At 45.2% G+C, this 27,272-nt stretch overlaps 2 protein-coding genes across 4 annotated transcripts in view; one reads left to right on the top strand and one right to left on the bottom strand.

Annotated features, from left to right (window-relative positions):
- LOC138665669 (WASH complex subunit 2C-like) overlaps positions 1-17,723 on the bottom strand; it is a 152,710-nt gene extending 134,987 nt beyond the window's left edge. For 2 of the 3 annotated variants that reach the window (XM_069753347.1, XM_069753349.1), the window contains exons 1-6: positions 17,357-17,646; positions 13,809-13,973; positions 11,471-11,536; positions 8,161-8,334; positions 7,436-7,529; positions 2,266-2,336 (exon numbers count right to left, since the gene is read on the bottom strand). In XM_069753347.1, the coding sequence (XP_069609448.1) occupies positions 2,266-2,336; positions 7,436-7,529; positions 8,161-8,334; positions 11,471-11,536; positions 13,809-13,973; positions 17,357-17,467 (681 nt within the window). In that variant the 5' untranslated portion in view covers positions 17,468-17,646. Of the gene's footprint in view, positions 1-2,265; positions 2,337-7,435; positions 7,530-8,160; positions 8,335-11,470; positions 11,537-13,808; positions 13,974-17,356 lie in introns of all 3 variants that reach the window. The other variant, XM_069753348.1, reaches the window with a different exon arrangement.
- LOC138665670 (beta-microseminoprotein-like) overlaps positions 15,186-27,272 on the top strand; it is a 75,448-nt gene continuing 63,361 nt past the window's right edge. The window contains exon 1 of the mRNA XM_069753351.1: positions 15,186-15,338. Coding sequence (XP_069609452.1) covers positions 15,207-15,338 — 132 coding nt within the window. The 5' untranslated portion in view covers positions 15,186-15,206. The remainder of the gene's footprint in view (positions 15,339-27,272) is intronic.

The following is a 27,272-nucleotide window of genomic DNA, read 5'->3' as shown; positions in this document are numbered from 1 at the left end:
CACAACTATGTATACACCAACATTACTGCATAAAAAGAAAAATGACTTCAGGAAGTGACAGCAGGGCCGGTTCCAGCTCTATACAGAATAATGAGCCCCATATATTGCTCCATACAGAATAATGAGCCCCATATAATGCTCCATACAGAATAAAGAGCCCCATATATTGCTCCATACAGAATAATGAGCCCCATATATTGCCCCATACAGAATAATGAGCCCCATATATTGCTCCATACAGAATAATGAGCCCATTATATATTTCTCCATCTACTATATAATTGTCTAAGGGTCACTTCCGTCTGTCTGTCCTTCTGTCTGTCACGGATACTCATTGGTCGCGGCCTCTGTCTGTCATGGAATCCAAGTTGCTGACTGGTCTCGCCAGCTGCCTGTCATGGCTGCCGCGACCAATCAGCGACGGCCACAGTCCGATTAGTCCCTCCCTACTCACCTGCAGTCCGTGCCCGGCGCCCGCTCCATACTCCCCGCAGTCACCGCTCACACAGGGTTAATGCCAGCGGTAACGGACCGCGTTATGCCGCGGGTAACTCACTCCGTTACCGCTGCTATTAACCCTGTGTGTCCCCAACTTTTTACTATTGATGCTGCCTATGCAGCGTCAATAGTAAAAGGATCTAATGTTAAAAATAATTAAAAAAAATAGAAAATCATTATATACTCACCTTCCGCCGCCTTTCCCACTCCTTGCGACGCTCCGGTAACCGTTCCATGCAAGCGGCAGGTTCCGGTGGCAAGGATGGTATGTGCTAAGGACCTGCCATGACGTCACGGTCATGTGACCGCGACCTCATCACAGGTCCTGCACGCCTGCGCGAGAAGGATTTGCCATGACATCACGGTCATGTGACCGCGACGTCATCTCGGGTCCTGCGCTACCAACCCTGGGACCGGAAGCTGCCGAGTGCACCGCACACAGGCGACATGACTACAAGGGCTCCCTCGGAAGGTGAGTATATGTTTATTTTTTAACCTGTGACATACGTGGCTGGGCAATATACTACGTGGCTCTGTGCTGTATACTACGTGGCTGGGCAATATACTACGTGCCTGGGCAATATACTACGTGCCTGGGCAATATACTACGTGCCTGGGCAATATACTACGTGCCTGGGCAATATACTACGTGCCTGGGCAATATACTACGTGCCTGGGCAATATACTACGTGCCTGGGCAATATACTACGTGGCTGGGCAATATACTACGTGGCTCTGTGCTGTATACTACGTGGCTGGGCAATATACTACGTGGCTGGGCAATATACTACGTGCCTGGGCAATATACTACGTGCCTGGGCAATATACTACGTGCCTGGGCAATATACTACGTGCCTGGGCAATATACTACGTGCCTGGGCAATATACTACGTGCCTGGGCAATATACTACGTGCCTGGGCAATATACTACGTGCCTGGGCAATATACTACGTGCCTGGGCAATATACTACGTGCCTGGGCAATATACTACGTGCCTGGGCAATATACTACGTGCCTGGGCAATATACTACGTGCCTGGGCAATATACTACGTGCCTGGGCAATATACTACGTGGCTGGGCAATATACTACGTGGCTGGGCAATATACTACGTGGCTGGGCAATATACTACGTGGCTGGGCAATATACTACGTGGCTGGGCAATATACTACGTGGCTGGGCAATATACTACGTGGCTGGGCAATATACTACGTGGCTGGGCAATATACTACGTGGCTGGGCAATATACTACATGCCTGGGCAATATACTACGTGCCTGGGCAATATACTACATGGGCTGTGCAATATACTACGTGGACATGCATATTCTAGAATACCCGATGCGTTAGAATCGGGCCACCAGCTAGTACAGAAAAATGAGCCCCATATATTGCTCCATACAGAATAACGAGCCCCATATATTGCTCCATACAGAATAATGAGCCCCGTATATTACACCAAACAGAATGGGCCCCATATAGCCATATATAATTTGGCCCCATAAGATGCTCCATATAGAATTGGCCCCATAAGAATTGAATTACTGATTACTATAATTTTTATGGCAACGTGAATCATGATAAACCATTATTGCTGATCTTCTCCAGCATACCATATTTGTAATAGACCAGAAAAAATGCAAATTGTGCTAACATGCAACGTACATAGGGCCATAAAGGTAGAGACTACACAGCAATAATGGCGAGTGTTCTGTAAACATCAGCCAAGGAGAAATGCTGACAACATTGTAAGAAATAAACAAAAATACCTCGTCATTATCTTTGTCGTCTTCCTCCTCACTGTCAATAGCGCTCCCTCGATCATTATCTACAGACCCTTCTGTGGGAATATAAAAGCATCACTGAGCATCATCAGTAATACAGTATGTACTCTACAAGAAAAACACACATGGGTATCTTATATAAACCTGCATAAGAAAACAGTAAATTACATTAATGCTAAAAACGGAGGAGGATGGAATATTCGCCATTTTAACCCCTTCCTGACCTTTGACGTATATTTATGTCAATGGTCGGGTCCCTGCCTTTGATGTGGGCTTGCATGCCTAGCCCACACCTATCCCCGCACATGACGGCTGATTTAATCAGTCATAATGTGCCTTTCGCGAGTGGAGCAGTTCTCTGCCCATGGCTGTTAACCTGTTAAATCTCGTTGTCAGTCTCTGAAATCGAGAGTTAACATGCACCGGCAAAAACAGGATTTTTGGTTGCTTACCGTAAAATCTGTTTCTCGGAGCCTTCATTGGGGGACACAGGAACCATGGGTGTATGCTGCTGCCACTAGGAGGCTGACACTATGCACAAAAAGAGTTAGCTCCCCCTCTGCAGTATACACCCCACCGACGGGCATTGTGAAACTCAGTTTTCCGGGTTCACATTGCGTTAACAGCAGCCCGTTCAACACATACGGTAACGGGCTGCTGTTAACGCAAGTGCCAGTACGGCAGCACGCTAGCGCAGATAGAGCACCTGCTAGCTCTATCTGCACTAGCAGTGACGGACCTGGAAACGCTGCAACCCGCGTCTCAGGGTCCGTCACTCACTGACGGCACATCCCTAGCGCACGCCCATTGTGGGCGTGTGCTAGTGATGCGTCCGACATAGGAATTAATGGCGGACTTAACGGACTACGTTAGACCGCGTTTATGCCACGGTGTAACGTAGTCCATCTAACGTGCCATATAAACGCAGTGTGAACCCAGCCTTAGTGACAAAGAAGTAGGAGAAAACAATAAAGCCGAAAGAACACAGATATTTGAACTGGTAACATGGAACATAAAAGAACCAAACATAGAACACAGAACACCAAGGAACTGAACAACATGGGGGGGGGGGGGCGCTGTGTCCCCCAATGAAGGCTCCGAGCAACAGATTTTACGGTAAGCAGCCAAAAATCCTGTTTTATCTATTCTTCTTCATTGGGGGACACAGGAACCATGGGATGTCCCAAAGCAGTCCCTGGGGAGGGAAAACCGACTTCCATCAGGTCGGAGAACTCACCACTGCCGCCTGCAAGATCCTTCTGCCTAAGCTGGCATCCGCCGAAGCGTAGGTATGGACCTTATAAAATTTGGCAAACGTGTGGATGGAAAACCAGGTTGCCGCTTTGCAAAGCTGTAGGGCAGAAGCCCTGTGGTGTACCGTCCAGGAGGCACTGACTGCCCGGGGAGAGTGAGCCTTAACCCCAGGAGGGGGCACTCTGTTCTTGACCCAGTAAGCCTCCAAAATTGCCGTTCTGATCCAGCGAGCAATAGTCGCCTTGGAAGCCGGCAGGCCTCTACGCATGCCATCAGGAATGACGAAAAGAGAGTCCGTCTTCCGCAAAGAAGTCGTTCTAGCCAGGTAAATCCTAACCACCCTGACAAAGTCTAGCTTGTTCAAAGAACGCTCCAGAAAATGAGTCGGAGCAGGGCAAAAAGAAGGTAGGACGATGTCCTCATTGAGGTGAAAGGTGGATACCACCTTTGGGAGGAAGGAAGGAAGGCGGAGGCCTCAAGGTGAGGTCAGCCACCAATTGAGGGACTGTTTGACCAGGGACAAAAGCAACTGATCAAGTACGGACACGAGGGTCCGAGACACCCTGGTGAGATCCGCCACAGATTGTGACAGAGAGGAAGCCCAACCTGGGGTAGAGGCGTCACTCACAAGCGGAGCAGCAGGGGGTTCCTGGGCGGTGGGCACAGTGGGGTTGCTGCAGACCTGACAGGGGGGAGAGGACTGACCTGAGGGAAGCCTGCCATTACAAGACGAACAGACAAAGTGTTTGACTAAGGCAGAGGAAGTAGAGGAGGAAGGAGGAGGACAAGAACGACCTCCCTTAGGGTTAGACATGGTGAGCAGACCCACTAAGTGGTGCCAGTAGGTTAGGGGGCAGAAAGGCAGAGCAGAGCTACTCACAGTACTGTGCAGTCCTGGTTCAGCATTCAGGTGCAGGGCTGCTTGTACAAAAAGAGGGTCTTCAGAAGGAGGCACCAGGAAATTGCCGCAAAGGAATGCCCAGTCACAAGGGGAGACAAAGCGTGCTGAAAAGCCCGCTCTTGAAAACAGGAAGAGGGGGCGGGGCAAGCCGCAGGACGAGGAGGCGGAGCCAAGCACAGGGGCAGAGCCAAGCATCGGCAGAAAGGAGCCGAGTAAGGCTACTTTCACACTTGTGTCGGTACGGGTCCGTCGCTAAGCGTTGAGCCGACATACCAACGCACGTTGTGAAATTTGTGTAGTTTTTCAACACATTCGCTGCCCATTCTGAAGTTCGGGTAGGAGGGGACGGAGTTCTGGCCGTGCATGCGCAGTAGAAAGTGGCGGACGCGACGTACGAAAAAAACGTTCCCTTGAACGTTTTTTCGTGACAATGGTCCGCCAAAACACGGATCCGTTGCACAACGGACGCAACGTGTGGCCATCCGTCACGATCCGTCGCTAATACAAGTCTATGGGCAAAAAACGCATCCTGCGAGCACATTTGCAGGATCCGTTTTTTGCCCAAAACGACGGATTGCGACGGATTGCTAAAAACTCAAGTGTGAAAGTAGCCTTAGAGATGGGCGGGAGAAAAGCCGGCCCGAAGAGCAGGAAGAAGAGGGGCGGAGCCAGCCATGCAGCTAGGCCCGAGTGAAGCCGGGACCTAAATTAGAGCTGGTGACCGCCGGAGGATGGGGGGAGCAGCGCGGAGGATCGAAAAAATTCGCAAAAGAATGCCTGCAAGCCCCAATACCCCAAAAATTGAAGGGGAAAAGAACGGGACCTAGATTACATCAGATGACAGTCGGAGCCTGGCAAAACAGCGAGGAGAGCCCTAAAAACGCAAAGGTAACCTGAGTTAAGGGGCCCACTATTAAATAAAGGAATTTTTTTTATTTTTTTTATTCTGATCTTCTTTCTTATTTGATCTTCTTATTTTCCACTCTGTACCTGGGGGGAGAGAGAAAGTACCTCCCCATTCAAGAAAGATCGGACATCCGATAATCCAGCGTTGTGGGACATCCGCATCTCCTCAAACCGACAGGCTCTGGTGGGCGAGTGGTTATGAGAAAGACAGGACCTGGTTCGGATCACCTAAACACGCTTCTGAGTTAGGGGCTGGGGTCCTGCCGAGTAGACCTATGAGGATACGGGGTGGCAGTACACGCCGTACTTCTAGTCTTTTGTGGGAGTACAGTAGTGACTGTTCACACTGTATCCCTCCGGGTACCTGAAAAAGAACGACCCACACTGAGGTAGAAATGGGTCTAATGAAAGACCAGTGTCCACCTCCTGCTGACACTAAGCTAAACTGAGTTTCAGAATGCCAGTCGGTGGGGTGTATACTGCAGAGGAGGAGCTAACTCTTTTTGTGCATAATGTCAGCCTCCTAGTGGCAGCAGCATACACCCATGGTTCTTGTGTCCCCCAATGAAGCGATAGAGAAAAGCACATCATTCATACAGCACATAAGTGCCCCGTCACGTGATCCCAGGCACCGATGGGTTGTTCAGACAGCCAGGGGTCAGCTGAAACCCCCCACGCCTGTCATTACGATACTCCTGTGAACGCTGGCCCGTGGCATGGAGATCTGATTTCATAGCAGTACCGAAGGCCTGCTATGCACAGCACAGGCGATCGGACGATCACAGCTTCAAGTTTTCTAAAGGGACTATTAAATAAAGTAGAAAAAAAAAGTAAAAATTAAAATTCAACTCGCCTCCTTTTACCTCATTGAAAATAATTAACTATAATAAATAAATAAAAAAGAAATCTAACATTTGGTAATGTTATGTTCATAAAAATTCTGATAAAAAACAAGTATAAAATAAATCTGATCGGTAAATGGAGTAACAAGAAGAAGAAAAATAATTAAAAAAAACAAAAAACGCCAGAATTAGTTTTTTTTGGGCTGCAGGAACAGTGCAATAAAATGCAACAAGAGGAGATCAAAACATCACATACACTCCAAAATGGTATCAATAAAATCGTGAGCTCAGTACGCAAGTCACAAGCCCTAACCCAGCCCCCGATCTTAAAAAAGTGAAAACGTTATGGGTCCTGGAAAATGGCGATACAAGCAAATATTTTTTAACTTACAAATTTCTGATTTTTTTCACTATTTAAATAATAAAAATAAATTCTTACATGTTTGGTATTTGTGTACGTGTAGTAACCTGGAGGATTATAATGCCAGGTCAGTTTTTCTATATATAGCAAATATGGTAAATAAACAAAAACAATTGTGGGATTGCACTTTTTTAAAATTTAAATGCATTTAGATTTTTTTTCCCCTCACTTTCCAGTGCGTCAAATGGTAAAATGAACGGGCTCCTTGAAAAGTACAACTCGTCCTGAAAAAACAAAAAAACAACCGTCATATGACTCTGGAGAAGGAAAAATGAAAAAATGATGGTTCTTGAAAAAAGGGGAGGAAAAAACGAAAATGCAAAAATAAATAAATAAAATTGCAAGGTCATAAAGGGGCTAATGATACTCCCCAGTCAAAGTATTTGTCTAAAGTTTCTTTTTTTTCTTTCCCATGACATCTGCCATCAAGAGAGACGCCCCAATACACATAAAGTTGGATGGTTTAGCCAAAATCAGAGGGGTTTGACTGACTTTGCTCTTATGTGCATGGGGACAGCAAACAAGGCACACAATGTCTGAAAGGGAACCTGTCATGTCAAAAATGTTATCTGAACTGCCGGCAGGGGAGGAGCGATCAGCGTAGCATATTTCATTATGGGAACATTTTCAGGAAAACTGGCATTGTAATCTCTGGTGCTTGCATGCAAGAGTCCAGTGGGCGGTGCTACTCAGTGACTGACAGGTTTCTCTGTATCACTGTGCAGTAATCAATCACTAGTAGGACTTCTGACGGATTCCCTTTAACTAACTGGGTGTTAACCTCCGCTTTAGGGAAATAGTAGACAAAAAACAACAAAAAAAACATATTACCTTCACTTGATAGGTCCCCAAGACCTACATCTTCTTGCTGCATGAATAACTGAGAGCCAATTAAATACGGTAATGGGCGATCTATGTATAAATCCTAAAAATAAGCCAGACAAACTTGTTATTCAGACAAAGTAGTTTCATCACATGAAAACTTCCAAAGTGTATAAAAACACAGAAGTGAGTGAGCGAAGCAACGGATGTCAATGACCCCTCATCTGCTGCATATCTACATGCATAGATGTAATGGCCACTGCCGTTCACAGATGTGCGGCAATACATTTCTGGCAATTTTACTCAAAATTGACTATCCGCAAATCAATGTACTTATCTCTACTACTGATGTGCCTATAAAGAACGCAATCAACTAAAGCCAAATCCGCCCTTGATGTCTGCTAGCGATGGCCATTATATTTGGCAGTGACAGTTCGCTCGTGGCTGTCATCATATACAGGACAATGTGCATAATACAGCAATGTAATTTTACAATGGAACCTAAAAGGGAACCTGTTAGTTTATTCCTGCCATCCAGGCTACACGATTACAGATCGGCATGGTTTTCTCTGAGAAGATACCGATGACTGACAGGTCTCTCCCTACATACAGAGATGGAAGAGATTTGTCAATCACACGGAGCGGTACGGGAAAAATCCGCCCAGGGAGCGCATCGAACTCAGCTCATCTTCTCTAATTCCAACTAGGTTTGCTCTGGCGGAGTGGTACTTCACCTTTGGCTCCAGAATAAGTTCCACTCTTTCATTCACTTCCTCATCTTCAGAATCAGAGTTTCCTGCCTTGATGTCAAGTTGCTCAAATGCAGTTTCCAGGACTTGTAAACCAAAATTTACAGCTTCCTGGATTTTGGGGATTAATTCTACTTCCTTCTGTTCTCTGGTTTTCTCCTTTCAAAAACGAAGAAAAGTTATCAAATCAATATGAAAAACAAAACATTTAGAGAGAAGAGTAATAAAAACACTGAGAATGGTGCAAATAATGTTACAGGTACAAAATAAATGTCTAAAGATCCATTTCACCTCCTCACTTTACTTCTGTCATGTCTTCCCTGTTCACCAGGAACATCGCCACATGTTTTATAGTGGCTGTGCCAGGTATTGCAGCTTGGTCTAGAGCACATGACTAGGGCTGAGCCATAAACCTCTGAAATATTAGGCTCACACAAAAAAAAAGTACGATGTACCGTGGTGGGTCTAATTAAGCAGCTGATTACCAGGGATGCCTGTGGTTAGACACTTGCCAATATGATACTGATGGCTTAGTCTAAGTAAGGACCATCAGCATTAGGGCATGTCCACATTGCGCCTTTTTCAACCATTTTTTGTGCAGGAAAACGCTGCAGAAAGAGGGGTTTTTTATTTTCAGATAAAAAAAAAATCAAAAAGTTTGGCACGTTGTGTTTTAAGTAAAATAAGAGGAATAAATAAAGGATATATCATAGAAAACCCATTAATGTAGCTGAGTGTTTTCGTTGTCGATTGTCAGGCAAAGTTCAAGTGCTGCATATTTCACTTTTTTTTTGGTCGCCAAAACTAGCATTGACCTTCTAGACTTCCATCTTAACAAAAAAGAAGAAAACAAAATGTTTGCAGTTGAACGTGGGGTCGGCCAGCTCAGAACATTTCATTGTAAATTCCAGTGTTATCAGATAATAGCTGAATTGCATTGTATATACTGGATGCTACAGTAAGGCGTCCTGCAAACATTAACTTGAAGAGTAACTAAACTTGTATTTATTTTTGTTAATTTTGCGCAGAATGGAAAGTTAGGAAAGTTTGCAAATGACTTTATCATGGGATTTGTCTTCATTCCTGTAACATGTGTTTTCCCCAATCTATTTGCCTGCCTTCAGCTGCATTACAATCAGATCGTTCCCATTTGGAGCACAGATGATGGCAGTGCGGGTCAACACTTGTGTCCCGAGTTTTAGGCTTACCAGAGCAATCTCCTGCAACATCAGCCAGTGCTCCTGTCTCTGTGCGGTGTGAGAGGCAGAACCCACAGCAACGCATCCAGTAAGATAAAAACATCTGGATTGTGCTACAATAAACAGACCCTCGCTGCCCCCCGTGTACTGTCAGGGAAGCATTGGCTTTGCTTTTCCACAAGCACCCTGCATGCATCACTGGGAAGGACAAGGTGGAAGCAAATCCAATGCTTCCATTACTGTATACTAGGGGCTGGGGGCCTGTGGAGCAAATCCAATGCTTCCATTACTGTATACTAGGGGCTGGGGGCCTGTGGAGCAAATCCAATGCTTCCATTACTGTATACTAGGGGCAGTGAGGGCCTGTGGAGCAAATCCAATGCTTCCATTACTGTATACTAGGGGCCTGTGGAGCAAATCCAATGCTTCCATTACTGTATACTAGGGGCAGTGAGGGCCTGTGGAGCAAATCCAATGCTTCCATTACTGTATACTAGGGACAGTGAGGGCCTGTGGAGCAAATCCAATGCTTCCATTACTGTATACTAGGGGCCTGTGGAGCAAATCCAATGCTTCCATTACTGTATACTAGGGGCCTGTGGAGCAAATCCAATGCTTCCATTACTGTATACTAGGGGCAGTGAGGGCCTGTGGAGCAAATCCAATGCTTCCATTACTGTATACTAGGGGCAGTGAGGGCCTGTGGAGCAAATCCAATGCGTCCATTACTGTATACTAGGGGCAGTGAGGGCCTGTGGAGCAAATCCAATGCTTCCATTACTGTATACTAGGGGCAGTGAGGGCCTGTGGAGCAAATCCAATGCTTCCATTACTGTATACTAGGGGCAGTGAGGGCCTGTGGAGCAAATCCAATGCTTCCATTACTGTATACTAGGGGCAATGAGGGCCTGTGGAGCAAATCCAATGCTTCCATTACTGTATACTAGGGGCAGTGAGGGCCTGTGGAGCAAATCCAATGCTTCCATTACTGTATACTAGGGACAGTGAGGGCCTGTGGAGCAAATCCAATGCTTCCATTACTGTATACTAGGGGCAGTGAGGGCCTGTGGAGCAAATCCAATGCTTCCATTACTGTATACTAGGGGCAGTGAGGGCCTGTGGAGCAAATCCAATGCTTCCATTACTGTATACTAGGGGCAGTGAGGGCCTGTGGAGCAAATCCAATGCTTCCATTACTGTATACTATGGGCTGGGGGCCTGTGGAGCAAATCCAGTGCTTCCATTACTGTATACTAGGGACAGTGAGGGCCTGTGGAGCAAATCCAATGCTTCCATTACTGTATACTATGGGCAGTGAGGGCCTGTGGAGCAAATCAAATGCTTCCATTACTGTATACTATGGGCAGTGAGGGCCTGTGGAGCAAATCAAATGCTTCCATTACTGTATACTAGGGGCAGTGAGGGCCTGTGGAGCAAATCCAATGCTTCCATTACTGTATACTAGGGGCAGTGAGGGCCTGTGGAGCAAATCCAATGCTTCCATTACTGTATACTAGGGGCAGTGAGGGCCTGTGGAGCAAATCCAATGCTTCCATTACTGTATACTATGGGCTGGGGGCCTGTGGAGCAAATCCAGTGCTTCCATTACTGTATACTATGGGCTGGGGGCCTGTGGAGCAAATCCAGTGCTTCCATTACTGTATACTATGGGCAGTGAGGGCCTGTGGAGCAAATCCAATGCTTCCATTACTGTATACTAGGGGCAGTGAGGGCCTGTGGAGCAAATCCAATGCTTCCATTACTGTATACTAGGGGCAGTGAGGGCCTGCTGAAGGAGATGGAGTGATATGACTATCAGGACAGAGAAGGGCACAAGTGTACAACCTCTTACTGCCATCACCTGTACTCCAAATGATTATGTTCTCATATCAAGGCAGCCAAAGACCTGCAAATAGACTGGTGAAAAGCAGGGGTTTAAAAGACACATGCAATTTATTTATTTATTTTTACAGGAATAAAAGATACATCTACTCATAAACTGATTTGCAAAGTTTCGTAACTTTTCAAGCTGGACAAAAACTTAGAAAAATAAATAAAAAAACTAATACAGATTTCGAAAATAAGACAAGACATACCTGTTCAGGTTTCTCTCCTACATCAGTCTTTACAACATGTTCCTCAACCTCTTCATCATACACCCTCTGGGGAAAAAACATTACGTGTTACAAATCCAAATAAAGGGAGTTTCATCCGAAAATGACTTATTGAGCAAGTCAGATTATTATGTTAAACATACCTTTTTTTAATGTTTTCACCCTGGCCACTTGGAATATTTTAGATTTATACTGCATATTCTTTCAGGAAATAACTTGCACATTCCTAACAGACTGAATCAGACAAAATTTGATATCTTGGAGACTATAATGAATGCGAGCAAAGGTAATATGGAACAGAGGGGGAGTAGGGTCATCGATGATATCATGCATGGAGATTACTAATTTTGGTTTTTAGATTGTGAAATGGCAAAAAAATATATATAAAAAAAAGAAGTTCTGCTGTTATGTTACCTCTTCATTGTAACCCTATCAGTATACTTTTCTTTTGATGAGGAGGAGGGGAAGGGGAAGTGTAGAACAATGGCAGCTGTTAGCAAGAAAAAAAAAAATCAGAAACTGGATAACCCCTTTTATGATCAAGTAATTTTTTTTCTTTGCATTCAAAGACCCATAATTTTTATATTTTATAGTCAATAAAGCTATGTGCAGGATTGTTTTTAACATGATGAACGATTCCAGAATGTAGGTGTAAACCCAGTTTAACAAGTTATGATGTTCTCTACAAATGTAGACATGCCAAATATGTATATTATTTTATGTCTTAAAAGGAATGTCAGCAGGTTGTCGCTATGCAATCTGATAGAAGCATGATCTAGGGATAGAGACCCTAATTCCAGCAATGTGTCACTTAGTTTACCGAGTGCAACAGTTATAATAGAATTACAGTTTTCTCTGCTGCAGACTTAGCAGATCTCGTCATGCTGAGCTGTGTAACTTGCCCACACCACTTATTGACAGAAAGCTGCTAATCAGTGATGAGGCTGGACTAGGAAGCACTACACCCAGTCATCTAGTGATCATCTAGTACTGATAAAACAATGATTATAACAGTAAAACACAGCGCAGTAAGTGACACATTGCTGCAATGAGGGACTCATTCATCAGGGTTCTTTAAAAAAAACCAAAAAAAAAACACAACACCTTATTGAATTTGAGCTTTATTTTTGCTGTGTCTTACTAGGAGATGTGAACCAGCAAGGTCCCTTGGATAATATACTGTGGTATCCATAACATTTCAAAGCATTATTGATTATGGTTCAAAAGGCAGACCTGGCCATTGTTAGGCCCCTATCTGCCATGGTTACGCTTCAGCACCTTACAACTTCATCCCTCTCAAACTCCTTAATACTGGGATTGGAGGCAGTGGTGGTGGGGGGGGGGGGGGCTGGCTGTATATTACAGCTGTGCTCTGGTAGAGATTTGGCGAGTATGGTGGGCAGAACCAACAAGATCATTATAACAGAATGTGGAAGCAAGTATCTCACTCTCGACGGATGCACACGACATCCGAGCTTAAAGGGGCTGGCCACTATTCATCTATTGTAGCTGTGGAACTAGTTTACGTAAAACAAGCATTTCATCAATACTCTACACATTATTTAAACACAACCATTTACTTTCCCCATAACTCCAGCACCAAGGCGCGATATGGACACTGATTCGCCCATAAAATAGGGGATCATGTGACCGCATTGTCCAAGAAGAGATGCACGTTCACGAGTAGTCACATGGTCTCTAGTGATGAGTGTAAGTGCGCATTACTCGAGGTTGCCTAGGGTGTTTGGGTATGCACCTAGTGTTGCGGGTGCTCGAGTGACATGTTCGAGTTCCCGTGGCCACAAGTTTCACGGCTGTTAGCCACAAACGATGCTGCAATTGCCCGTGATTGTCAGGCAATCCCCACATGTTTTGTGATTAACAGCTGCAAAACATGTGGCCATGTGGGGAACTCGAACATGTCACTCGAGCACCCATGATACTAGGTGCGGGTATGCATCCTTGGCAAAATCCAGTAACGCGCACTTGCACTCATCACTAGTGATTTCGGTACTACCTCTAGCCACTTTGCCACTTCCCCACAGTCCAGGCTCAGAAGAAGATGGAGGAGAAAACCTCCTGACCGCCGGCGCCAGTGTTCATCACTAAGAAAGATTTACTCTCCTACAACCTCCTTTAATAATAATGAAGCCCGCTTACGGTAGTTACCTCAGGTGCTTGAGCTAGTGACGTGTTTACAACATTTTACCACATAAAATATATAAATCGTACAGAAATAGTTAATAAGCGAGACGAAAAACAGACAATGTTTCATACACTCATGTGTACTTAGCCTAAAGATGGCAAAACAGTCACTCACATTCTCTATAAATTGAGTATTGGATAGCATGAGGAAATCATTGAAGATGTTGTGCAGCCGGCACTCCGTGCTCTTGGCTTCATGGACGAGGCCATCCAGCTGCTTCTCAATCTCGTGTGTCCTGGAGATGGTCTGGTGGGAGAACTCTTGGAGATAGTTCAGGAGCTAAAAGAAAAAACACAAACAATAAGGACATTGTGGTTTATGGTGCCGCAATAGAAGAGCACTCCAATGGGAAACTACAAGCCAGACACCTCACAGGAAGATCCATGTGTATAGAAGGGAACCCCACCTGCATCACCAGCATGTAAGCAAAACCTTCACTTTAACTCTTTTCTGGAACAAGAAAGGGTTAAAGTTTTTGCACTTTAGCTTTTTCCTCCCCTTCTTGCAAGTGCCAAAACTTTAATTGTTTTCTGAATGGCAGCATATACTGAGAAACGTAGAGAAAAAAAAAGCAAAGTGCATTACGATTGTGGGAAAAAAAATGCAATCTGACTTCATTTTTTGGATTTCTTCTTTTCAGCAGCGTGCGGTAAAATGTCCTGGCAACCTGGTTCTCCAGGTCGGTCCGATCACCGTGCTACTAAGTCGATATATACATTTATATAATTGTTTAAAAAAAAATTTCAGAAACATTAAAAAATGGGGCTTGTGCTGCCATTTTCTGAGACCCGGAACTTTTTCATTTTTTTTTTGTTGACGGAGCTTGAGGGCTTGTTTTTTGCATGCACAGATGACCCTTCTATTGATACTATTTTGGGGTACATATGTTTTGATTTTTTTATTGCATTCTTTGATGCGGGTGGAAAACGTGGTGATAAAACAAACTCTGGTGTTTTGATGTTTTTCTTTATGGAGTTTCCTATATGGGTTAAATAATTTTACATTATGATAGCAAACTTTTGTGGATGTGACTATAACTAAATTATTGTTTTTTAATGTATTCTGAACAGGGGAAAATCACATTTTTTGCTTTTAATTTAATAGATTTTTCAAACATTTTTTTTCCCCCCCCTTTTGCTTTTTTGAGGCAACACGGTGGCTCAGTGGTTCGCACAGCAGCCTTGCAGCGCTGGAGTCCTGTGTTCTACTCCAACCCACATCTGCAAAGAGTTTGTATGTTCTCCCCGTGCTTGCGTGGGTTTCCTCCGGGAACTCCGGTTTCCTCCCACATTCCAAAGACATACTGATAGGGAATCTAGATTGTGAGCCCCATCAGGGACAGCGATGATAATGTGTGCAAACTGTAAAGAGCTGCAGAATATGTTGGCGCTATATATAAAGATTATTATTTATTATTACTTGATTGATTACAAGTGCTGTATACTCCCAATACTTCAGTATATATTAAATTTAAGAATCTCCCCACAGGTTTGGCATCATAGGAGCGCAAAGATGGCGGTGAAGATAATACCTGGCTACCATGACAACCCATCAGTACCCTTCCATTGCACCACTTGTGGGGGAGGGACATCCATGTTAGCATGTCTGATGGATCAAGCTTGTGACGGACAGCAGAATTTTAAGGTAAACTGCAGTGGTTGGGGCTTGTGCCAGTATTTGTGGTTAGCAGCAGGTGCTGGCTGTGTCCGGTCACGTTCAGTATTTGGTCAGTATTTTACATCAGTATTTGTAAGCCAAAACCAGGAGTGGAATAATCAGAGGAAAAGTATAATAGAAACATATGCACCACTGCTGCATTTATCACCCACTCCTGATTTTGGCTTACAAATACTGAGGTAAAAAAACTGACAAAATACTGAATGTGTGAACACGGCCTAAGGTTATGCTTCCACTGTCCAGATTCCTTCAGTGTTTGCTGCGGATTGTACATCCAGAGCATCCAATCTGCAGCGTCCAGATGTTGCAGCACAGTGGAGGGGATTTGATGAAATCCCGTCTTCACTATACGTGCAGGACCGCATCCGGAAGCCCTGTGTAAACAGACATACGGTGCGTCTTTTCAGACTGCAGCAGGTCTATTTATCTTTCAGAGACGCTCAATCTCCGCAAGAAAAATAACCCAGTCTATGAATACAATGCGGTAAGCACCGCGCGTACAACAGGAAGCGGCGCTTTGGGCGGGGCGGGGTATCCGATGCATCCAAGGCGCAGGGAATCCTGATGTTGGAAACGTAGCGTAACAGTTGGCACTTGTGCTGTGTGGAGTGGGTTGGCAAGAGCCATAAATGTCAGGCAGAGGTTAATATGGTGATGGAATAAATTGTTGGGAGCCATAAACAGTAGATAGAAGTTGGTTGATGGTTGATCATTTCTCTGATGCAGCCATAATGGACATGAGCCAGCAGATTAGCGTTGTTATTGTTTGGCATCTAGCCCGGTCCTTCATGGCAGCCGGTGTTCACTCCTGTGCCCGGCATACTAGGTGCCTCTGGCGCTTACTAACCTGTGACATGAACACTAACCTGTAACATGAACACACATCATGACATCGGGGGGCCCGATAACCGCAGAGGTGCCCAGAACGCCGGGTGCAAGAGTGAACGGCTGTCATGGAGGATCGGACTGGAGGCCGGACCAGGACTTGTGCATTGAATTGCTCATCTCTAAGCATTCACGTTCTAGCCCATGGCAGCGGTTACAGGACAGACGACACGCGCCATAGAGAAAGAATGAGGTGGGCCGGTGTGTGCACTGCTGCTCCATAGGATACCATCCCCCGGTCACACACCCATACAGCCCCCCGGTCACATACCCATACAGCCCCCCGGTCACACACCCGTACAGCCCCCCGGTCACACACCCGTACAGCCCCCCGGTCACACACCCTTACAGCCCCCCGGTCACACACCCTTACAGCCCCCCGGTCACACACCCTTACAGCCCCCCGGTCACACACCCATACAGCCCCCCGGTCACACACCCGTACAGCCCCCCGGTCACACACCCGTACAGCCCCCCGGTCACACACCCGTACAGCCCCCCGGTCACACACCCATACAGCCCCCCGGTCACACACCCATACAGCCCCCCCGGTCACACACCCATACAGCCCCCCGGTCACACACCCATACAGCCCCCGGGTCACACACCCATACAGCCCCGGGTCACACACCCATACAGCCCCCGGGTCACACACCCATACAGCCCCCCGGTCACACACCCATACAGCCCCGGGTCACACACCCATACAGCCCCCGGTCACACACCCATACAGCCCCCCGGTCACACACCCATACAGCCCCGGGTCACACACCCATACAGCCCCCGGTCACACACCCATACAGCAGCAATCCTGCAGAGGGCAGTTCTGCTTCTCTGGACAGCTCCTTTAAGTGCTGGGGGAGGGGATAAGGAGGCGTCTGTGGCCATTGCAGGAGTTGCTAGGGCTGACATGCTCTGTGTGTGTGTGGATCGTGCACACGACTCCCGGGTCTCCTGTACACAGACCGGACCACACGGGCTGCAGGTGTTGATCGCGTGCAATCACATCGCCCGATTTCTCCTGCCTGGCTGTGATCGGATTGCCGCTATCAGTGCATGGAGGGCGGAGTGCAGGACACGAGCACAGACATCGCGCTCACCCCAGCATCGGCCGCAAGAGACCAGTTCTGGCTGCTCCTCCCGATCTCCTCCAGGGACCACGGTCTCTGCCACACGGGCTCCTCCGTCCCGCCGCTCACGGGGCCGTTCATGACTTCGGAGCACACGGCCTGGAGCAGCGTCGTACGATCCGCACAGGATGTGGAGAGGACGGGGATCCCGGCGTCACATCACTTCTGGGGTGTAGTCAGCCCGGGCCGCCATATTAGAGCGGAGCTCAGGTGACCGCCGTCATGTGACATTGTGGACACGTGACCCTCCTAACGGCCGCAGCTGGGCGGGGAGATGTCACTGCTGCTGAGAGAGAGAAGCTGAACGTCAACGCTGCGACATTCACCAATCCTGTACGGCATAAACCCGGCACATGCGCCCATATAGCGCTGCCCCCAACAAGGCAGAAGTACAACGCTCTCTAATGCCTGCCAGTGTCAGGCTCTTAGACTGTGTGCACACTGTCAGTGTTACCAGCGTTCTGGACGCAGCATATTTTCGCGGCGTTGTACAGTACAAGCATGGTCGGATTAATGCAAACGTCGTGCCTTCTGTGCTGGGAAGGGTCCATAGTTATTGGACCAGGGGCAGACACTGACAGCCTGGGGCCCCTGTGCAAGAAATGGGTCTGGGCCCCCTTCCTTTAAAGGGAACCTGTCACCCCGTGTTTTGAGATTGAGCTAAAAATACTGTTAAATAGGGCCTGCGCTGTGTGTTCCTATAGTGTATGTAGTGTACTCGGCTTTGGGAAAATGGCCGCCGCGATCTCTAATGCGCACGCGCGGCATCCCGCGGCCATTTTCCTGAAGCCCCGTGCAGCAGAGCACTCGATCTGCGCACGCGCGGCCCCAGGAAGATGGCCGCCCCCACCGACGAAAGGGATGACAGCGCAGATCGCGCGCTGCTTGTTCGCCACTACGCCACCAACGTAAAGCTGAGGAAGAACCAGCGCTGTGAACACGCCCTCCCGACCTGACCAGCCTGATTGACAGGCGAAAACGGCGACTTTGGTTAGTTATTTCTCAGCATACGTGGGGAATCGGGGTACACTACATACACTATAGTAACACACAGCGCAGGCCCTATTTAACAGTATTTATAGCTCAATCTGAAAAAACGGGGTGACAGGTTCCCTTTAATGGAGAGAGGGAGAAGAGAGAGAGCTGCTGCTAGAACTCTGTGTGGCATTGACCTGGTCTCTACTGGTCTCTAATCTGAGCTGCTGTTAACCTGCGATTTCTGAGGCTGGTGACTCGGATAAACTTATCCTCAGAAGCAGAGGTGACTCTTGGTCTTCCTTTCCTGGGGTGGTCCTCATGTGAGCCAGTTTCTTTGTAGCGCTTGATGGTTTTTGCCACTGCATTTGGGGACACTTTCAAAGTTTTCTCAATTTTTCGGACTGACTGACCTTCTTTTCTTAAAGTAATGATGGCCACTCGTTTTTCTTTACTTAGTTGCTTTTTTCTTGCCACAATACAAATTCTAACAGTCTATTCAGTAGGACTATCAGCTGTGTAGCCACCAGACTTCTGCATAACACAACTGATGGTCCCAACCCCATTTATAAGGCAATGAATCCCACTTATTAAACCTGACAGGGCACACCTGTGAAGTGAAAACCATTCCCGGTGCCTAGCTATTGAAGCTCATCAAGAGAATGCCAAGAGTGTGCAAAGCAGTCATCAAAGCAAAAGGCGGATACTTTGAAGAACCTAGAATATAAGACATACCGTATATACTCGAGTATAAGCCGAGATTTTCAGTCCCAAAAAATGGGCTGAAAGTGCCCCTCTCGGCTTATAGTCAAGTCATGGTCGGCGGGTGAGGGGAAGCGACGACTGTCAAATACTTACCCTGCTCCCGGCTCTCCTGACGTGGTCCCTGCATGTCCCACGTTCTTCGGGCATGGCAGCTTCTTCCCCTGTTCAGTGGTCACTGGTACCGCTCATAAAAGTAATGAATATGGACTCCACTCCCATAGGGGTGGAGCTGCATATTCATTATTGTAATGAGCGGTATCTTGTGACCGCTCACTACAGGAAGAAGCTGTCACTCCCGGAGACCGTGGCACATGCAGGGACCGCATCAGGAGCACCTGGAGCAGGTGAGTATTTCATATTCACCTTTCCGCGTTCCACCGACGCTCCATCTTCCGCGTCCTCGGCACTGACTGTTCAGGTCAGAGGGCGCGATGACGTATTAGTGTGCGCGCCGCCCTCTGCCTGAACAGTTACTGCGGAGAGACGGGACACTTGAGGAGCAGCGACGAGAGGTATGTCATTTTTTTTTTTTTTAGTGCAGCAGCATTACATGTGGCACAATGTTATATGGAGCGTCTATGGGGCCATAATGAACTGCATGAGGCATTACAGCGTCGGACTGGAGCACCTTGGGCCCACCAGAGAAAATCATTCTTGGGGCCCACAATGTAGCTACATAGAAATAGATACAAGACTCCCAATTGTGCGGTAAAAAGCTTTAATATCAGGGTATAATATAAGGTAGTTCACAACTTAATAATGTAGCAAGGGTTGGGGTAGCCCCCTCACAGAATATAATGTCCCCTGAGAGAATGCAGTTCCACCACAGAATATAATGCAGCCCCCCATAGAGTATACTGTAACCCCTCATATAGTATGATGTAGCCCCCCATAATATAATGTAGTACCCTGAGTATAATGCAGTCCCCCCACAGAATATAATGCAGCCCCCCCAGGGCCGTATTTAGAGTTTCTGCTGCCCTAGGCACTTTTAGTGCTGCCTCCCCTATTGGTGAGTATGACACTATCGGCAGTGACTTTGGCAAGAATCGCTGATGTGAAAGTCGCCTTTTGCAGCAGATTGGGCAGTTTTTCTGCATCTGCTGCGTAACGGATCATTTACAGCAACACTGCGTTCGGCCTCATTCATTCCCTATGGGATTTGCGGCACTTTGCCGTGATCTGGCAAATGTGGTACCATACCTCCCAACTTTTGAAGAAGGGAAGGAGGTATAAAGTTTGCTGCTCACGTAGTGCGCCGTAGCAAATTTTAGGCCACGCCTCTGACCACACCCATTTCACAACTAGTCACACCCATATCCACGTCCAAACCACAGCCATTTAGCACTGCTGATCACACTGTTTTATATACAATAATTATAAACAAAAAGAAATATGGCCACACATAATAGCCACACATGATGCTTCATACTGTATAATGGCCACACATGATGCTCCATACTGTATAATGGCCACACATGATGCTCCATACTGTATAATGGCCACACATGATGCTCCATAGTGTATAATGGCCACACACAGTTCTCCATACTGTATAATGGCCACACATGATGCTCCATACTGTATAATGGCCACGCACAGTTCTCCATACTGTATAATGGCCCCACATGATGCTCCATAGTGTATAATGGCCACACATGATGCTCCATAATGTATAATGGCCACTCCGTGAGACCTGACGGAGTACAGCATGAGACCCAGCAGTGGCTGGTGCTCCAGTCTATGGGGCTCCATGTACTGGAAGATGGAGACAGATTATCATGGGACCTCCATTTATACTACATCGAATTGGTGGGTTTTTTTTTAAATAAATGGGTGAAAGAGGGAAATTGTGGGGATTTTTTTTTTAAATAATGATTTTTTTATGTGTGTTTATTTCTTTTGACTACTGGGTTAGTAGTGGGAGTGTCTGACGGACACCTCTCCATTACTAACACATGGGCTTGATGTCAGCCACAGTTGACACTAACCCCACAATCTCATAACCCCGATTTTCAGCACACTAGGGCAATCGGATGCGCTGGGGTGACTGATGGCTGGTCTTATTTGGATGAGAAGGAACCAATATATGGTTCTTACCAACCTATTACTATCAGCCTCCAGCTGTCAACTTTGCCTTAGCTGGTTATTTAAACTAGGGGGGATTTTTTTAGGGTCCACCAATTTTAATAGCCAAAGAAAGCAGACAGTTGGAGGCTGATATTAATAGGTTGGGAAGGTCCATGGGTATTGACCACTTCACATCAAAATAAGACCCCTCACAGCTGTCTGCTTTCCCTTGGCTGGATCTTAAAAATAGGGGTGACGTCACATGGTTTTTTAAATTTATTTATTTTACTCTGTCAGGCTGGGTCATGTGGTGTGCCAACCAATCGCAGCCATGCCATTATTTGGTATTGCAGTGATGGGGCTGGAAGTGACCACAGCCTTAAAGTTTGTTGATTGGCTACGCTGCGGCCTTTCATCAAGCTTTATTAGGGTGCGGAACCCAAACAGTATCCTGGAAGTACAAACCCAGAACTTTACCATTCTGGTTCACTCATCCCTAAATCTTATGTAGTTTTGTGCATTTTTGTTCATTTTTCAGCAGTTTGTCATAGGTTCTTATTTGCCTACACATATTGTTGGATTTTTTTTTATGCATTGACCATTTTAGGCATTTTCTAATGTTGTAATGTTTTATTTTTTGCTATTTATACACTATATTGGTTCCTTTGTTATTTACAAGAACTTCCAAAAATGTGATGGAAGAGAGACTCAGATACACCCTGTATTAGACATATTGGAATACCTCATACACATTCTGTTCAAATTGTCATGTTATCGTACTCCTAGGCTCATAAAGGCTATACACTAAGTGGAAACCCTACCAAAAATAAAAAATACAAGCAGGGTCATACATACACCCTTCAAAGACCCCAGCTGTAGTACCTCATTCAAAAATTGTGAACAAAGTGTAGTTGTGGAACTTCTACACTCATAAAGCTCTGCACACAGTGCAAACCCTGCTAAAAATTACAAGAATGGTTATCCATATACCTTTGAAGGCACCAACTGGAGTGCCTCATAAAAAAATAAAGTGTAGTTGTCGCAACTCTACACTCATAAAGGCTCTGCAGAGAATGCAAAGCTATGAAAAAATTATAAGGAAATTAATACAGCCGCCCATAGACTCTTGAAGGCAACAACTTGCACGCCTCATTAAAATATTTTGAAAGTGTGTTTGATGTACCCCTACACTCAAATATTTTGCACAAACTGCAAAGCCAGGAAAAAAGTATAAGTAGGGTCATCCAGCTATCCATAGACCCTTGAAGGCAACAACTGGTGGGCCTCATTCAAATATTGAAGAATAAAAACACTTTATATGCTGCTGTCATCTGGTGGTGTGGAATAATTAGGCTAATCCAAGCCTCGTTCATTTTTATTAGAGTAAGCCTGTCAGCAATTTCTGTTGACAGGCGAAAGCCCCTGTCTGTTTTGACCATCACAGTGGCACTAAAAATCTGCTCAGACAAGACACTAGCAGCAGGGCAGCACAACACCTCCAACGCTTACGGGGGCAGCTACTGCCAGGTGTTCGGCTTTGAGAACCAATAGCTTAAGGTTGCAGAGGAATTAGGGAGTATGCTGGTTTTGTCACCCAAGTATTGCTTGACCACCTTTAAAAGTTTTCTTCCATGTAAAAAATACCTGCTCATCAGGGCCTTGACACTGGGATGTTATGAAATTGGCCCAGGCCTTTGACAGTGTACCCCTGACTCTGCTGTACCTGGTGTGTGTCTCCCTCACCTCTCCTTTGCTGGGCAAGGAAGCTTGCCCCCTGCCGCTAGCATTTTTTGATGGGAATTTTTTCAACATATTTTCCTCAATCGCCTTCTGCTATAACAACATTTTAGTAGATCTCTCCACTAGGGTTGAGCGAAACGGGTCGAACATTTTCAAAAGTCGCCGACTTTTGGCTAAGTCGGGGTTTCATGAAACCCGATCCGACCCCTGTGCGGGGTCGGCCATGCGGTACGCGACTTTCGCGCCAAAGTCGCGTTTCAATGACGCGAAAAGCGCCATTTCTCAGCCAATGAAGGTAAACGCAGAGTGTGGGCAGCGTGATGACATAGGTCCTGGTCCCCACCATCTTAGAGAAGGGCATTGCAGTGATTGGCTTGCTGTCTGCGACGTCACAGGGGCTATAAAGAGGCGTTCCCGCCGACCGCCATCTTACTGCTGCTGATCTGAGCTTAGGGAGAGGTTGCTGCCGCTTTGTCAGAAGCAGGGATAGCGTTAGGCAGGGTCCATTAACCACAAAACCGCTTGTGCTGCAGCGATTTGCACTGTCCAACACCACCCTCGGTGTGCAGGGACAGTGGAATTTTTTTTTTTTTTTTTTTCCCCTCAGCGCTGTAGCTCATTGGGCTGCCCTAGAAGGCTCCCTGATAGCTGCATTGCTGTGTGTACGCCGCTGTGCAAACCAACTGCTTTTTTCAAAGCACAAATCCTCTTGTTCCTTCCTTTCTGCACAGCTATCTTTTTTGTTTGTCCACACTTTTTATTTCATTTGTGCATCAGTCCACTCCTTATTGCTGCCTGCCATACCTGGCTGAGATTACTGCAGGCAGGGAGATAGTAGCTGCCTGCCATACCTGGCTGAGATTACTGCAGGCAGGGAGATAGTAATTGTAGGACATTCCCTGTTTTTTTTTTTTTTTTTTTTTTGGTGGGAGATTAAGATTGGCAATTTGGCATTTCTGCTAGAGTGCCATCCCTGTGTGTGCCATCTCTCTCACATAGTGGGCCATAGAAAGCCTTTTCATTTTTCTGTATTTTTTTTTGTGGGGTGTATAAATTCTCCCTGATAAAAATACAGTGGGAGATTAATATTGGCCTTTGGGCTTGTGTGCCAGTCCTGAGTGTGCCATCTCTCTCACAAATAGTGGGCCATAGAAAGCCTATTTTATTTTTTTTTGGGTTTTATAAATTCTCCCTGAAAAAAAGGGAGATTAATATTGGCCTCTGGGCTTCTGTGCCAGTCCTGAGCGTGCCATCTGTGCCAGTCCTGAGCGTCCCATCTCTCTCACAAATAGTGGGCCATAGAAAGCCTATTTAATTTTTTTTTTGGTTTTATAAATTTTCCCTGAAAAAAGGGAGATTAATATTGGCCTCTGGGCTTGTGTGCCAGTTGTGAGCGTGCCATCTGTGCCAGTCCTGAGCGTGCCATCTCTCTCACAAATAGTGGGCCATAGAAAGCCTATTTAATTTTTTTTTTGGTTTTATAAATTTTCCCTGAAAAAAGGGAGATTAATATTGGCCTCTGGGCTTGTGTGCCAGTTGTGAGCGTGCCATCTGTGCCAGTCCTGAGCGTGCCATCTCTCTCACAAATAGTGGGCCATAGAAAGCCTATTTAAATATTTTTTTGGTTTTATAAATTCTCCCAGAAAAAAAGGGAGATTAATATTGGCCTCTGGGCTTCTGTGCCAGTTGTGAGCGTGCCATCTGTGCCAGTCCTGAGCGTGCCATCTCTCTCACAAATAGTGGGCCATAGAAAGCCTATTTAAATATTTTTTTGGTTTTATAAATTCTCCCAGAAAAAAAGGGAGATTAATATTGGCCTCTGGGCTTCTGTGCCAGTCCTGAGCGTGCCATCTGTGCCAGTCCTGAGCGTCCCATCTCTCTCACAAATAGTGGGCCATAGAAAGCCTATTTTATTTTTTTTTTGGGTTTCAGAAATTCTCCCTGGAAAAAAAAAGGGAGATTAATATTGCCCTTTGGGCTTGTGTGCCAGTACTAAGCGTTCCATCTCTCTCTCTCTCTCAGTCAGTGGGCCATAGAACGCATATTTTTGGTTTTATTTGTTTTCTAAATTCTCCCTGAAAAAATCATTTTATTTTATTTGGTTTCTAAATTCTTCCTGATAAAATCATATTTTTTTTATTATTTTTATTTCTAAAGTCTCCCTGAAAAAAAAAAAAAAAAAAAACAACCAAAAAAACAGTGGGAGATTAATATTGGCCTTTCTGCTTGTGTGCCAGTCTTGACTCCTGGGTGTGCCATCTCTCTCTCTCTCTCTCTCTCTCTCTCTCTCTCTCTCTCTCCAATTGTGGTCCATAGAAAGCCTATATTTTTTTTCCTTGATTTGGGTTCTAAAATCTACCAGAGAAAATAACTACATCAATCATTGGTAGAAAAATATTGGCCTCTGGGTTTGTGTGCCACTCCTGACTCCTGTGTGCGTCATCTCTCAGTCAGTGGGCCATAGAACGCCTATTTTTGGTTTTATTTGTTTTCTAAATTCTCCCTGAAAAAATTATTTTATTTTATTTGGTTTCTAAATTCTTCCTGATAAAATCATATTTTTTTTATTATTTTTTTTTCTAAAGTCTCCCTGAAAAAAAAAAAAAAAAACAGTGGGAGATTAATATTGGCCTTTCTGCTTGTGTGCCAGTCTTGACTCCTGGGTGCGTCATCTCTCAGTCAGTGGGCCATAGAACGCCTATTTTTGGTTTTATTTGTTTTCTAAATTCTCCCTGAAAAAATCATTTTATTTTATTTGGTTTCTAAATTCTTCCTGATAAAATCATATTTTTTTTATTATTTTTTTTTCTAAAGTCTCCCTGAAAAAAAAAAAAAAAAAACAACCAAAAAAAACAGTGGGAGATTAATATTGGCCTTTCTGCTTGTGTGCCAGTCTTGACTCCTGGGTGCGTCATCTCTCAGTCAGTGGGCCATAGAACGCCTATTTTTGGTTTTATTTGTTTTCTAAATTCTCCCTGAAAAAATCATTTTATTTTATTTGGTTTCTAAATTCTTCCTGATAAAATCATATTTTTTTTATTATTTTTTTTTCTAAAGTCTCCCTGAAAAAAAAAAAAAAAAAAACAACCAAAAAAAACAGTGGGAGATTAATATTGGCCTTTCTGCTTGTGTGCCAGTCTTGACTCCTGGGTGCGTCATCTCTCAGTCAGTGGGCCATAGAACGCCTATTTTTGGTTTTATTTGTTTTATAAATTCTCCCTGAAAAAATCATTTTATTTTATTTGGTTTCTAAATTCTTCCTGATAAAATCATATTTTTTTTATTATTTTTTTTTCTAAAGTCTCCCTGAAAAAAAAAAAAAAAAAACAACCAAAAAAAACAGTGGGAGATTAATATTGGCCTTTCTGCTTGTGTGCCAGTCTTGACTCCTGGGTGCGTCATCTCTCAGTCAGTGGGCCATAGAACGCCTATTTTTGGTTTTATTTGTTTTCTAAATTCTCCCTGAAAAAATCATTTTATTTTATTTGGTTTCTAAATTCTTCCTGATAAAATCATATTTTTTTTATTATTTTTTTTTCTAAAGTCTCCCTGAAAAAAAAAAAAAAAAAAACAACCAAAAAAAACAGTGGGAGATTAATATTGGCCTTTCTGCTTGTGTGCCAGTCTTGACTCCTGGGTGTGCCATCTCTCTCTCTCTCTCTCTCCAATTGTGGTCCATAGAAAGCCTACATTTTTTTTCCTTGATTTGGGTTCCAAAATCTACCAGAGAAAATAACTCCATCAATCATTGGTAGAAAAATATTGGCCTCTGGGCTTGTGTGCCACTCCTGATTCCTGTGTGCGTCATCTCTCACTCAGTGGCCCATAGAAAGCATATAGTTTGTTACATTTGTTTTCTAAATTCTCCCTGCAAAAATCTATTTTTTTTTTTTTGGGGGGTTTCTAAAGTGTTCCTGAAAAAAATAAAAATAAAAAAAAAATAATAGTGTGACATTAATATTAACATTTGTGCTTCAGTGACAGTCCTGCGTGTGGGGCATCTCTCTAATTTGCAGCCACCAAAAAAAGAGTGTGTAACATTGGGCCTGATTTTCGCTGTGGTCTCACCAACCTGTAAAGGGGTAGCTAAATCATACAGAAGTTATAGCTCACCGTGTAAGTTGTGTGACTGCAACAAATAACGTTAGTTTGGTTACGTTTTTAAAACAATGAGGAAGTCTAGTGGAAGAGGTCGTGGCCGGGGGCGTTCATTGTCAGCTGGTAATGAGGGTAGTGGTAGTGGTGGAGCATCAGGTGGTCGTGGGGGAAAAAATATTGCACCTAAGTCTGGAGCTGTGGAGCCAGGTTCGTCGTCCGGCTACACAAGGCCTCGAAC

Source organism: Ranitomeya imitator, chromosome 2 (genome assembly GCF_032444005.1).
Source record: "Ranitomeya imitator isolate aRanImi1 chromosome 2, aRanImi1.pri, whole genome shotgun sequence".
Classification (NCBI taxonomy): Eukaryota; Metazoa; Chordata; class Amphibia; order Anura; family Dendrobatidae; genus Ranitomeya; species Ranitomeya imitator.
This window is presented reverse-complemented; position numbering and strand designations above follow the sequence as displayed.